Source organism: Podarcis muralis, chromosome 15 (assembly GCF_964188315.1).
Source record: "Podarcis muralis chromosome 15, rPodMur119.hap1.1, whole genome shotgun sequence".
Lineage (NCBI taxonomy): Eukaryota > Metazoa > Chordata > Lepidosauria > Squamata > Lacertidae > Podarcis > Podarcis muralis.
In genome coordinates this window covers 4,698,423-4,713,621 of record NC_135669.1, presented here as the reverse complement: position 1 = coordinate 4,713,621, position 15,199 = coordinate 4,698,423, and the positions used below count along the sequence as shown (strand labels likewise).

At 41.0% G+C, this 15,199-nt stretch overlaps 1 protein-coding gene across 4 annotated transcripts in view; it reads right to left on the bottom strand.

Annotated features, from left to right (window-relative positions):
- Window positions 1-15,199, bottom strand: part of PPP2R2A (protein phosphatase 2 regulatory subunit Balpha) — a 66,879-nt gene continuing 51,680 nt past the window's right edge. For all 4 annotated transcript variants that reach the window (XM_077919667.1, XM_028708251.2, XM_077919664.1 and 1 more), the window contains 6 exons: window positions 14,917-15,029; window positions 13,592-13,769; window positions 12,919-13,083; window positions 11,717-11,886; window positions 11,305-11,396; window positions 1-1,737 (listed from right to left, as the gene is read on the bottom strand). In XM_077919667.1, the coding sequence (XP_077775793.1) occupies window positions 1,458-1,737; window positions 11,305-11,396; window positions 11,717-11,886; window positions 12,919-13,083; window positions 13,592-13,769; window positions 14,917-15,029 (998 nt within the window). In that variant the 3' untranslated portion in view covers window positions 1-1,457. The remainder of the gene's footprint in view (window positions 1,738-11,304; window positions 11,397-11,716; window positions 11,887-12,918; window positions 13,084-13,591; window positions 13,770-14,916; window positions 15,030-15,199) is intronic.

Here is a 15,199-nt window from a genome sequence, read left to right as displayed (position 1 = left end):
TGACTTTTCAAGTTTGTCTTTAATGGCAGGAGTTTCGAAAAGTCAAATGAAAAAAGGAACACTCATAAGGTAAAACTACATTTCCATTCAAGTTACCAGTAGCAACAGAAATACATAAAATATAGGGATACTCAAGAATGCAGTATAATTTTTAAAATCTATTTAAATCACTTTATATTAAATTTTGCACGACGTACTGCTTAAAAAACAAGAAATTTTAATGACATCTTTTTTAAAAAGAAAAGAAAAGAAAGCACTGTCATGTGAGTCTGGATCCTAAACAAGGCATTCAATAAAATTAGGACAAAGGGGTTAACATAAGAAAAAGGTTAGTCCCATAAAACCTTAATTGTAGACTACAAAAGTTCAACCCCCCCTCCCCAATTCAGACAAAGAGCTCTGTTAACAGAGGAAAGAGGGGGAAAGGGAAGCATTTACTAATATATGAAATGAATGAATGAATGACTGTTCAATAGAATCCAAGAGGTTGGTTTTTTTTTTAAAAAATGCAAACTGCTCTTAAATACTAAAGTGACATTTTAACATTTTCATATAGGAATAAAAAGAACAACCCTTCCTCCATTTCCTAATGAAAAATAATACTGGTTAAAATCAATGCCAAAACATTTTACCATGCGTCAAGTTATTTTTAATAATAAAAAAAGAAATTCATATATAAAGAGGTAGATTAAAAAGGGGAAAAAAGAACAGATTCACCATTCTTTGTCACTTTTATTCAGTAGAATCCCCACCCCCACCCTTTAGGATTTTATTTTTTATGCCAGAAATGGCAAAGAGTGATTACAGTCAATTGTTTATTAAAAACATTTTATTCTTTGCAACACAGACCCCTTTGACCCATTTTATGTGCTTTTCACTTTTTTTTCTCTATGCACCACCACCATGGGGCGGAGGGGAGGGGAACGGGGTTTTTTTTAAGGGAAAGGAGTCCAGGAGGCATAGGAGGAATGCTACAAGCCACAGCAAGAATGAGCTGTTGTTTAATAATAAAAAAGGGCCACAAATAATACAGTAATGAGGTTACACAATTAAATCCCACAGCATGACTTGAAGGCTTTTCCCTGTGGCAGACGTCATCACAATGGAAGGCATAAAAAACTGGAGGAACCAAATGTTGATAATAGTCCAAGCTCTAGTCCATTAGGCAAGATGGTGCAAGTAGTCGTTGTATTAAAAAGTGCCCTAGCCTCACCTAAATGGCTAGCAGACATGGAGAACTCCTCAACAGAGAGAAACCATCCACATAGCTATCTAGAAGAGTGTGTTGTCAAATATGGCACATTTTTAAATACTGGGAAAGATGTGCCACAATGGACTTCTCTCTCTCTTGCTCTCCCGCACTCTGTTTTCTCCCCTCTATTGTTTACGGGTACAAATGCTAGATTCATCTATCTGAACTATGCAGGAAGTGGACTCCTCTGCTAGGAACACTAGCTCTAATTCACTTTGTCTTGAAATATATACAAGTTGTTTGTAGTGGCTACGGCAATGATATTTTCCTTGGGATGCCAGGCTGTGTGGAGGATTTTCTTGTTGAAGTCTAGGCTGTCGACACTGATCTCGTCCTTCTTCCGTTTGCCGCTTGCGCAGACTTTGCGGGGCTTTAAGACGGTGCGGGGCTTATTGTTTTCTCGAGATGCTTCTAAAGTGATATCCCGCTTTGTGTTTCTATCAAACATTCTGAAGAAGTTGTTGTAGGAGCCAGTCATGACGACACTGAAAGATGGAGAAGACAAAAGAGAGTTTCCAGGTGTGTTTCCTTGATAGAAGCTTTTACTGCAGTTCTTTTTATTCAGGGAGCTGAATAAATATTCATGGGGAAAGTATCCTATCAAAAATACAATTGCATTTCAACAGCATGGGCACTTAATACATGAGCACAGGAAGCTGCCATATTCTGATCCAGCTAAGTATCAATGCTGATCGATTTCAGTATACTTATCTAGGATCAGCACTGTCTGCACCAGTGTGTCGCTAACTTCGGTCCCCAACTGTTGTTGAACTACAACTCCCATCATCGCTGACCACTGGTCCTGGCTGCTAGGGATGATGGGAAGTTAGAGAAACACTGGAGATGGCAGAAATTGAACCCGGGACCTTCTGCATGCAAGACAGATGTTCTAACACTAAGCCTTCTCAGTGCTCAGACGGTTTAATGATTAACTATTTTCATGGTACTGAATCATGCGTGCTTTAGGAAATGGATTTTTGAACAGAAATTTCCAGTTTTACCAATACAAAACAAACTGGAACACCAACATGTACAGTGGTGCCCAGCAAGACGAACGCATCGCAAGACGGAAAACCCGCTAGGCGAAAGGGTTTTCCGTTTTGGAGGCGCTTCGCAAAACGAATTCCCCTATGGGGTTGCTTCGCAAGACAAAAAAATCTTGCGCGTCCCCGCGGGTTTTTCCCGCTCCCCCCCCCTTTTCCTAAGCCGCTAAGCCACCTATCAGCTGTTCCGCTGATAACCCGCTTAACAGCTGATCGTGAAAAGCCGCTAGACCGCTGTAGCGCTAATCCGCTAAGCTGTCAATGGGCTTGCTTCGCAAGACGAAAAAACCGCTAGACGAAGAGAATCGCGGAACGGATTCTTTTCGTCTTGTGAGGCACCACTGTACAGTTCTTACATTAAATCACCTTGCACATAAAATTAAAGGGAACTGGGATGCCCGCTCTGTTAAACAGCTTTCAAACTGCTAGGTACCCAGTAACACCTCTGCACTGCTTGCTTTTGAGGGACGCGGGTGATGCTGTGGGTAAAACCTCAGTGCCTAGGGCTTGCCAATTGCATGGTCGGCGGTTCGAATCCCCGCGGCGGGGTGAGCTCCCGTCTTTCGGTCCCAGCTCCTGCCTACCTAGCAGTTTGAAAGCACACTTAAGTGCAAGTAGATAAATAGGAACCGCTTTATAGCGGGAAGGTAAATGGCGTTTCCGTGTGCTGCGCTGGTGCTGGCTCACCAGCTGCAGCTTCGTCACGCTGGCCATGTGACCCGGAAGTGTCTCCGGACAGCGCTGGCCCCCGGCTTCTTAAGTGAGATGAGCGCACAACCCTAGAGTCGGACACGACTGGCCCGTATGGGCAGGGGTACCTTTACCTTTACCTTTACTGCTTGCTTTTAGAAGGATTGTCAGAAATTGTTTATCAAACCCTGCAGTGAATGCAGTTCAGCCAAAGGAGCCAGGTAAATTCATGGCTGCAATGTGACGATCCCTGCCAAGGAGATGGGGAACTTTGCCCTCCAGAGGATGTGGGACTTGAATTACCATCAACCCCAGCCAGCACTGTCAGTTGTCTGGGATGATGGGAGCTGTAGTTTAGGAGTAACTGAAAGGTCACAGGCTGCCCATCCCTGCCGTAGCAGTCTGCTGTTACTGGGAAACAGTGAATGTCCTTCAACCCCACATATAAAAATGCAGCCATTCCAAAATACCAAACAAACAAACAAACAAACAAACAAACAAACAAACAAACAAACACCACCTCATTGCAACTATCAAAAGAATCAAGATGGCAACACTGAAATGGCTTCTCTCAGAGCTCCAAGAACTGAGAATATCTGGAGGAGTTTGAAAACTGTGTTAAGAATCTGTTCATTTGGGCTTCTGGTTCCGCTCTGCCTTAATGGAGGCAGCCCCCACGACAGCGGGAGATCATAGGTGAAGGAAAAACAAGGATGGTTGATAGCAAATCATCCTTGCAAATTCCACCCAGGGCCGGGGGGAACGAGCTTCAATTGTAGTTCGTCTCGGAACCTGGCTCCCGCTCCGGCATGGAATGAGGGGGGCAGGGAGGCATTGAGCCTGGCAAAAACCCTCCAATGCTGCCATTAAGAAGCAGAGGTTCTCCTCTTAATTAGAACTTAATTGGATTAAAGTACAGGTGCGTGCTGGAAGAGATGAGATCACAAACTGTGGAAAAAACCAACTGCAAGGACTTTAAGGTTTGAATCTGTGATAAGACTTTGTTCGGTAAAAAAGACAGTGGGGGGGGGAGCCTACAGTTTCTTTATTTAAAGTTTTATTCTCTACATTTATGATTTGGCAACCCTCCTCTGAATGTTAGTTCAAATTATATTTGTACAAGAAGAACTTGGATTATAAATATGGCATATAACATCAAACGGAACTGTGTGTGTTTTAAAAAAAAAAGGAGGGGAGGGGAGGGAAGCTCTATTTTGCAAAAGGTTTATGATGGAAACTTAGAACTGACTCTTCCCCATCCTTTATTATATACAAAGTGAACTGAATAACGCTAAGAGGACTTGGAATTTAATTTAATTGGAAGGATAATCAGCTGGAAAGAAGGATGAAAGGAGTCTGTGAGTTGCCAAGGAACTGGTAAGGTTCTTTATTGAGTCATCTGCAGTCTGACAGACCACTCTTTTTCCTAGGCTGAGGGTGGAAATGGTGACAACAGTTTATTTACTGGGACAGAGAGACCTTCGCAGCTGTTGTTAAAGTTCTTGGTGCAAAACAATGAAGCACGAGACGAAGCAATGGAGATATTTCTGGAATAACAATGGGATACTAGCTCCACCCAAGGAATGGCGGATAACAGCAATAATTGGGGGAAAGAAAGACGTAACATCTTACAAGGACAGGATGAAACACCACGGACAGAATAATTGCCACACACAGGAAGAACAAGGATATAGTTTGAGTTGCTCACTTGAAGTTTTATAAATCATTTAATGTATCAACATGAATAGAAATTATTAATATTACAGTTGTTGTATAAGGGATTATTATTATGACCGGAATGTAACTGAAACTAGTAAGATTTTGGAACGCAGAAATAAAGGAAATAATCAAATGATAAAATCTAGCACATTAACTAAATTATATAATTTGGTACTTGAATGATTGGTATTAATAATTGTATTATAAATTGGTATTGTTATTGGAGTGTAAATGAAAACTAATACAAATTTATTCCAAAAAGAAAAAAGAAATCTGTTAATTTGTTTAGGGCATTTTAAATCCCAGGCAATTAGGGCAGCACATGTGGTTCCTCTTCATTTTGCCAACAACTTTTTGGCGTAGGACAGCCTGTGAGATGGCAACTTGCGCAAGGTAACCCAGGGAGCTTCACGTCCTAGTGAAAATTTGACACTCTTAACTACTATGCCCACAGTCCCTTACAGCACTGCCATTCCTATGACTGACTTCATATTTTATTTCTAGGAAGCAGTTCATGCTATACTGGGAATAGTGACAAGCCCTCTAATCATGACAAAATTATGACGCAGTTGCTAAGAAAATAATTATGATATAATGACAATTGTGTGCCTCTCAGGTATGCCTGACTTTCACACTCCTAAGAGCCAGAAAAGGGTCACATCATTCCTGTGTAGTAGAGCTAGACTAATAAACCTGTAGTCTGATCAGACATTGAATTAGATTGCAGCTCTTCAAGGTGTAGGTGGAGAAGCCTCCAGTATGCAGGAAGATAGCCTATCATTCTCCTATGCAATGTTTCAACTTTCAGGAAGGATGTTTTTACATTTTAATTAATCAGGCACTCTGGACTGCATTGTCCAGGAAGAACTGCATCATCACCCCTTTCTTTATATTTAAATTATTTATTTAAATGTATTTCTTTAAAGAAAAAAATCCATCCATATGGAGTATGAAAATTAAATATTGTTCCCTGTTGGCCTCCAGCAATTGAACTGACAGGAACATTCTTATTATTCAGGCTATAGGAGGCAAGTTTAGAGAAGAAAGCAGTAAGTGGAATAAAGATGCACCACACTTTTAAATAACCACTTGTGCATATTAGCTTTTAATGCAGCTTTTCTTTGTAGAGGAGGGGCCACAGCTCACTGAGAGCACATGGTTTGTATGCTGAAGGTTCCAGGTTCAATCCCCAGCATCACCATTGTAACGAAAAAACCTCAGGTAGCAGGTGGGTAGGAAGACTTCCTGCAATACCAGGCTGGAGGGATAAATAATCTGACCTAGCAGTTATGGCCCTAAAATGAGAAAAGGAGGCCAAGCACCAAACTGTCCACAGGCAAGGCTGCTTTTAAGCCTGAAAAACTCATGGCACACATAACGATGCACCCATAATGATGATGGAACTATAGCAGGCAATTAATCAAGCCAAAATGGGCAAAACACCAGGACCAGGTGAACTGTCAGCAAAGTTTTATAAGAAACTGTAAGATAACATTGTCCAGCCACTGAAAGATGTAATGAATAAGATACTAAAAACAGGGAAGACTTCAGACTCTTGGAGAAATTCTTATATTACAATTATTCTTAAACAAGAAACAGACTTATTGTTAGTAACAAACTATAGGCTAATTTCTCTATTAAATGATGACTGTAAGCTGTTTGCAGCTATATTGCAAAACCAGATAAAAATGGTACTAAAAGACATAATTCACCAAGATCAGACCAGGTTTTTGCCTGGTTGACAGATGAAAGATAATGTAAGGAATATAACTGATAGAATACTTGGAGGTAAGAAATTGGAAGCAAGCAGCATTGATGTTTAAAGATGCAGAAAAGGTCTTTGATAATATTTTGTGGACTTTTATGAAGAAAATGATGGAAATGATTAATTTCAGAGAGACCTTTTGGAAAGGAATAGAAGCAATATATTCAAATCAATATGCAATGCTGATAGCAAATAATGAGCTAACAGAAAAATGTAAAATAACCAAAGGAACAAGACAGGTGCTATGTCACTGTTGTTGTTTATATTGGCTTTAGAAGTCTTAGCTGGAAGAATAAGATCTGATATATCAATTAAATGGATAACAGTGGGTCAGAGAGCGTATAAACTGAAGGTATTTGCCAATGATGTGGCATTATCAGTAGAGGAGCCATTGGTTAGTATACCAAAGGCTTTAGAAGAAATCAATGAATTTGGAGAAGTAGAAGGTTTAAAACAAAAGCAAGATGAAAATTTTGGTTAAAAATGTGAATGACCAAATGAAGAAAGATCTACAGTCGACTGGACTAATAATTGAAAAGAAATTTAAATATCTAGGAGTGTGGCTGACAGCAAAGAATATAAATATTTTAAAAGACAATTATGTTAAAGTTCGGGGGGAAATTAAGAAAAAATTAGATATATGGGAAAGAATGAATCTGTCCTTATTGGGGAGGATATCGGTGATAAAAATTAATGTGCTACAAAAAATGTTATTTCTACTTCAAACAGTGCTAATGATCAGCAATACAGGATGTTTTATACAATGGCAAAAGGATATTACTAGATTTCTCTGGCAGGGGAAGAAACCAAGAATAAAATACAAATTGTTGATAGATTCTAAAGAGAGAGTTGGATTCTCCCTGCCAAATCTGAGAGCATCTTATGAGGCATCCTATCTTTGCTGGTTAAAATAATGGATATCATTAGAAAATACTTATTTTTGGATCTGGAAGGACATGATAATAGGTTTTATTGGCATGCATATTTGTGGTATGACAAGGTTAAAGCCCATAAGGGCTTTTTGAATTATGTTATAAGGAAGCCGGTGTACAAAGTATGTAATAAATACAAAAAGAGAAAAGAGCAAAAAACATTGCGGTGGCTCTCTCTAATAGAGGCAATACAGTGTTACCTCAGGTTAAGTACTTAATTCGTGCTGGAGGTCCGTTCTTAACCTGAAACTGTTCTTAACCTGAAGCACCACTTTAGCTAATGGGGCCTCCTGCTGCCGCCGCGCCACCAGAGCACGATTTCTGTTCTCATCCTGAAGGAAAGTTCTTAACCCGAGGTACTATTTCTGGGTTAGCGGCGTATGTAAGCTGAAGCATATGTAACCCGAGTTACCACTGGCTATAATATTGAAATGGCAGTGTGGGAGGGATTATGGAACACAGACATAAAATTTACAGCATGCTGTACTTTTAAAGAAAACTACCGTATTTTTCGCTCTATAACACGCACCTGACCATAACACGCACATCGTTTTTAGAGGAGGAACACAAGGGAAAAAACATTCTGAATGAAACAGTGGATGTATCATTTTTGTGCTTCATGCTGTGGCCACAGACATGTGATCTGATGGTGAATTTGGGGTGACCCAATGCAAAGATCCTGAGGATCCATGTGGATCCATGCTTTTTAACCACGTTTTTGCACCATTGCAGCCCCAGGCAACAGTGGGTGCGTGATTTTTTTGGTGCAGGCTGTAGCCATGGACATGCTATGTGATCTGATGGTGAATTTGGGGTGACCCAATGCAAAGATCCTGAGGATCCATGTGGATCCATGCTTTTTAACCACGTTTTTGCACCATTGCAGCCCCAGGCAACAGTGGGTGCGTGATTTTTTTGGTGCAGGCTGTAGCCATGGACATGCTATGTGATTTGATGGTGAATTTGGGGTGACCCAATGCAAAGATCCTGAGGATCCATGTGGATCCATGCTTTTTAACCACGTTTTTGCACCATTGCAGCCCCAGGCAACAGTGGGTGCGTGATTTTTTTGGTGCAGGCTGTAGCCATGGACATGCTATGTGATTTGATGGTGAATTTGGGGTGACCCAATGCAAAGATCCTGAGGATCCATGTGGATCCATGCTTTTTAACCACGTGTTTGCACCATTGCAGCCCCAGGCAACAGTGGGTGCGTGATTTTTTTGGTGCAGGCTGTAGCCATGGACATGCTATGTGATCTGATGGTGAATTTGGGGTGACCCAATGCAAAGATCCTGAGGATCCATGTGGATCCATGCTTTTTAACCACGTTTTTGCACCATTGCAGCCCCAGGCAACAGTGGGTGCGTGATTTTTTTGGTGCAGGCTGTAGCCATGGACATGCTATGTGATCTGATGGTGAATTTGGGGTGACCCAATGCAAAGATCCTGAGGATCCATGTGGATCTATGCTTTGTAACCACATTTTAAGTGGGGAGCGAAGGAAAAACAAAGAAGGGACATGAGAGGGGTGTGCAGAGAAGCAGCTGGCTAAGAATGCTGGAGAGGGATTTAACGGGTGGGAGGCAAAAGTTCCCCCCCCCAAGCCAGCCATCTCTCTATCTCTCTCCCCCTCTCCCTCCCCCCCTCTCCCTCTCCCTCCCCCCCCCCTCTCTCCCTCTCCCCCAGCAGTACCGGAGCACAGAGACGACACTTTCCCCTCTGCTTGCCTGGAGGGGAGGGGCTTTCCCTGCTCTTTGTTCCGTTTCAGCAATCACAGCAAGGAAACAGAGGAGGGTGGGCAGTAAGACCCTGAGGCAGAATACAGGAAAGCTGCCACTTCCTCTTTTCAGGTTTCCCTTCTCCGTGAAGAGCGATTTGACTTCTGCTTGATTTTTTGGCTCCAGGGACCACACATTCGCTCCATAACACGCACAGACATTTCCCCTTCCTTTTTAGGAGAAAAAATCTGCGTGTTATAGAGGGAAAAATACGGTATATGAAAATGATGTACCGATGGTATTTAACTTCTAGTAAAACAGCTAAAATGAATAAATAAAAATAAAATGTATGCTGCAAATGTATAGAGAAGAAGAGCACCTTTTACCACACGTGGTGGTCATGTAAGGTAATAAAAAACTTTGGGGAGATGATATATAATGAGTTGAAAAAAATGTTAAAGGTAACTTTTTAAAAGAAATCAGAAGTTTTTCTTTTAGGTGTGGAGATAACGAAGGACCAGAAAAAGCTGTTCATGTATGCAACCACAGCTGGCCAGATGCTGCTAGCCCAGAGATGAAAGGAAGATACAGAGCCAACCAAGGAAAAATGGTAGAAGAAATTAATGGACTATGCCAAAATGCCAAAATTAACAGGAAGAATTAGAAACCAGGAAGAATAAACTTTTAATAAAGAATGGGGAAAATATATAATTTATTTGAAAAATTATTGTAAACAATTAAATGCATTAGCAGGATTGATTTATAACTTGTAGTTAAAATTTTGAACTAAGGAATATTAAGGATTTATTAAAACTTGGAATTATAAAGGAGAATTCATTATGCGAAAGGCTGGGCTGGATGAATCCCAAGCCGGAATTAAGATTGCCGGAAGAAATATCAACAACCTCAGATATGCAGATGACACAACCTTGATGGCAGAAAGTGAGGAGGAATTAAAGAACCTTTTATTAAGGGTGAAAGAGGAGAGCGCAAAATATGGTCTGAAGCTCAACACCAAAAAAACAAAGATCATGGCCACTGGTCCCATCACCTCCTGGCAAATAGAAGGGGAAGAAATGGAGGCAGTGAGAGATTTCACTTTCTTGGGCTTCATGATCACTGCAGATGGTGACAGCAGCCAAGAAATTAAAAGACGCCTGCTTCTTGGGAGAAAAGCGATGATAAACCTAGACAGCATCTTAAAAAGCAGAGACATCACCTTGCCAACAAAGGTCCGTATAGTTAAAGCTATGGTTTTCCTAGGAGTGATGTATGGAAGTGAGAGCTGGACCATAAAGAAGGCTGATTGCCAAAAAATTGATGCTTTTGAATTATGGTGCTGGAGGAGACTCTTGAGAGTCCCATGGACTACAAGAAGATCAAACCTCTCCATTCTGAAGGAAATCAGCCCTGAGTGCTCACTGGAAGGACAGATCGTGAAGATGAGGCTCCAATACTTTGGCCACCTCATGAGAAAAGAAGACTCCCTGGAAAAGACCCTGATGTTGGGAAAGATTGAGAGCACAAGGAGAAGGGGACGACAGAGGACGAGATGGTTGGACAGTGTTCTCGAAGCTACAAACATGTGTCTGACTAAACTGCGGGAGGCAGTGGAAGACAGGAGTGCCTGGCGTGCTCTGGTCCCTGGGGTCACGAAGAGTCGGACACGACTAAATGACTAAACAACAACAACAAAAATTGAAAAACTGAAAAATGAATTTGTGAATGACTTGGAAACACACACACACACACACACACACACAGAGAGAGACAGTTTTACAGGGGGCTTATATGGTAAAAAGTATTTAATGGCCTGCATTTGCACAAGTCTCCCTTGCAGCGGGAGGTTGGGGGATTGTTAATACAGTTCATCTGGAATCCACAAAGCATCCTGAGACAAAGCCACATGGCAGGAGACGAGAACAGTAAAACTATGACAGCTGAATGAACGAAAATGACAAGTCCACAAGAAGCTCTTTTCACCTCACTATTTGTACTCTCCCTGCCCCCAAAATAGTCTCCTAAACATCTGGTTTAAGGCAAAAATGTGAGCCTGAGATAAGGGAGGAGAGGGAAGCACATTTCATTCAGGTATTGCTCAACCAAGGAAACAGTACTTCAAATCACCAGCTTGCATTCAAGTGCTCAGAAATAAAAGAAAACGAAATAAGTCGAGACTTGCCTGTCTGATCCGTTCCAGCAGCACTCAAACTTGTCAAAAATGCAGTCATTTTCATAAAGTGAACAAAGTTTACTTCTGAGGTATTCATGTACCTAAGGAGGAGGAGACACAGTGGTTGGGCATGACGACAATAAATGAATTGTTCAATATTTTGAGTTTTTAAAAACATCAGTATCTATTATGAAGCCAAATATGGAATTTTAATCATTAAAATTGATATAGTACATATTTTATTTTCCACTTTTTATTTTTATCTTACTTTGTTCAATTAAATTGTTCTTAAGAAAAATCACTGAAATATATATATTAAAGAAGGTCTCATCCATGCAGATTCAAGGACATACGTATTATTTAGACAGGTACACTGTGATTTCCGAAGTCAAATCTGAGACCCAATATCTTCATAGCATACCTGGTATGTTTCCACAGGTCTGTTTTCCATATTTAAATCCCAAATTTTCACGGACAGATAATCCCTAGTCATCATATATCGACCACTATGGCTGAATTTGACATCAGATATGGAGGAGATGATTTCGGAGAAAAACGATCGGTTGCTAGGGTCTTCTGGCTCTTCAAACACTGCAAGCAGAAGACAAGCACAGTGGTTCTATCATCACATTTCATGAAGGTAAACATTCGTTTCTCAAGCACATTGAAGCAAAAAAGGAGCAATATCACTACTGGGGATCCCAAATGGATGTGAAGAGAAATTTTACACATTAGTTGCCTGATTGAAAAACAAACAAACCCTGAGGCAATGTTGTTATTTTAGACCAGAATCCTCACAAAGTGAGACAGACCTCCTTATACAGATGCATACATTTCCCAGGAGAGGTGTAAGCGGTTCAAGGTCTCCAGCCAGGCAAACTATGTTTTGTGCCAAAAATATCCAAATCTACCAGCCTATATAGGATCATAGAATTGTAGAGTTGTAGGTGACCCTGAGGGCCATCTAGTCCAACTGCCTACAAACACAGGAATCTCATCTCAAGCATCCATGACAGATGGGCACTCAACTTTTGCAAAGACCATGCAAACTGAACTTTGTAGAATACCCTTTTTTAAAAAAATGAAAGCAATTTGCTAATAAACATGGAGGGAAGTCTGGAGCAATCTGAAGCCTAACTGTCAGCCACTGGAAATTATTCAGCCACCTTCACCCACTCCAAGTCTGGCTATTAAGATCTCAACAAGCACTGCCCACAAACTTTCCAGAGCATCTCTGCAGCCACTGATGGACAGAAGCTTGTTTTCAAAACAACAACATGAAATCTGAAATCCTCAAAGTGCCAAGTTCTGAAACCGATCTACATCTTTCTAGGCCTTGAGTGAACTTCTACTGCCTTGAATGGACTTGGAGGAAGAGTACAGACCAGCTGTTCGCCTCTACCATAGTCTCATTATTATGGCTTGTGTGTTGCTCTGCTATACTGAGTGGCAGCGGATAGAAGCAATGATGTTTTTAACTGTACTGTTTCTACAGGGTTATGGCACCCCTTGGGGTTGGCAAGCTTAAACACCCTCTACATTTTCTTGCTTGACTCGTGATTTTCTCGAAAGAGAGAAAAAACAGGAACAAGAAGTTGACTAGTACTGAAAGAAACTACTTACATTTTGAATGCCTGTCGCAGAGTGCAGATGCCCTCATGTCACAAAGACGGATTGTTCCTTTGCTACTGCTGTATACGAATGTGTTACAGCTGTTTGGATGGAATTCTGCTGCCGTTATCACCTCTGTCAGTTCTTCCATGTTGGCAGGCTTAATATCTACAATATCTAGAGATTTATTACGTTAAGGACTCTTCTTTTAGCAAGTTTCACAACCAACCATCAGGGGAAAGAGATTTCTGGAGAATGCTGCTCTTTAGATTCCGGTACTATGGGGGAGAAAAACCTTTCTACCTATGTTATCCAAACCATACATACATTTTGCAAATTTCCACCACATTTCCCCATGCTCCCCTCCTCAATAAATAGAACCTTGCCTCATAAGAGAGTTGCTCCAGCAGCCTGTGTCATTTTCTTTGCCCAATTTCACACTTTTCCAGTTCCACAATATTCTTTTCGTCCAGTCAACTGTGCACAATACTACAAGACGGGTTGTACCATAGATTTATATAATACTGGCAGTTTTGTTTTTGATATGGTCCTAATGTTCCCTGACATGGAATTCATCTTTTTCACAGCAGAAAAAGAAGGAAGGAAGGCAATACTACTCTAAGATAAATCAAATGATCTTCCACCAAATTGATTCAACATAAATACATTTTTGAGAAAAAGATACTAAAACTTCTGTCTGTAATTTCCAGGTGCCATAGGTTAATCCGTAGGTCATCAGCAGACAGGTATGTTTCATAATCACTATTGATGGAGATAGAGTTAATGTGGTATGTATGTGCATTGGCAAATATTCTTCGTGGACTGGCTTCCACCATGAGATCCATGGGCCTGAATACTGGCACCTGCAAAGTACAAGGGAACAGAGACATCTTCAGCAGCGGTGAAGTAGTGGCAAATTCTGAAGTGCAGAAACACATCATAACACACCCCAATGCCCTGTCCCTCCACGAAGAGCTAAAAAATTCAGGCAGCTATGTTGAGCTAGATATGCACATATATTTCCACCCCACAAAACAACAACAGTGCACAGTACAATATCCAATTTACTAGGATCAGCTGACAGTGATGGAACAGATGTTTCTAAAATAAATTCAGCTTGTAGAAGAGATCTGGCAAATTATTATGCAAGAAAGTATTACCATTTAAAATGCAAGCATGGAGTACGAACCCCACCAAAGAAAAGGAAGAAAGTGTCCAACCTCTCTGTTTGATTAGTTGACTTCCTCTATGCTAATCTATCACAAACAATAAGAAAGCACGATTGTCACCTTGTTCACTTGCCAGAGCAAGGAGGACCCATCAGTTCACCCAGTGCTTCATCAGATGTCACATTCACTCCTGTTATGCAAAAAGTGCCCTGGAGCTGACCTCCCCTGTGTTTCCCTTCCACTGTATCATTGGGGAATGAAGAAGATTTTACAATCTCCAACTGTAAATCTTGAGGGTGGTCCAGCATCAATTCCTTGCATGTATTGTTGGTAGAAGACTATTTACAACTTTACTACCACACAGATAGCAAGGCACACTTCATTCCTACATGCTGCCTGCACACAGCTCAGCAGTCTCTCCCCTGTAGGAATCACACGAGTCCACAGCTAGATGCTCGACATCTATTTATCTTCAAGAATCTTCTCACAGTTTTTGGAAATGAATGGCTCTTTCTCACTTACTCTAACAGGGAAGTGCACCACCAAATGCTATCAGCATGAGAGGCAGAAAGCCAACATCTCTTGGCATGGGAAGATCAGGGCTCATAGGAGTGGCGGTGGTTGTTTTGATCTGATCAACATGGCACTGGGCCTTTGGAGATGGAGAAATACCTGTAGTGATTATCTGTTGATTTGGACATAATGCCAAACCACAGTTAGCCAGCATCTGATCTGAAGCCTGTTTTCAAACTGTGAGCCACTGTGGGGAAATCAAGACTATTCACGTCGCACCCTTGACATTAAGTGCTTGCCACACGTGACAAATGAAAGTGCTACTCACCCGTAATGTTGTGACTGTAGTAGGGTCCCTATACCGCCCATCTTCTTCTTTCAAGTTATAGCCCTCTGGTCTTTTATCCCGTTCACTGATTTTCCATAGTTTTATTGTTTTATCTGAAATACATTACAGTGGTCGCAGTGAGCAGAGTTAAGAGTACCGAAACCATGACCAATAAAACTTACTGATTACACAAGGGAAGACAATTCCAAGTAGTTAAAACTTGTTCATGGTTTTTATTTTTAAATAAACGTTTCTTCTACTGATGCTGAACAGTGGGCTGATA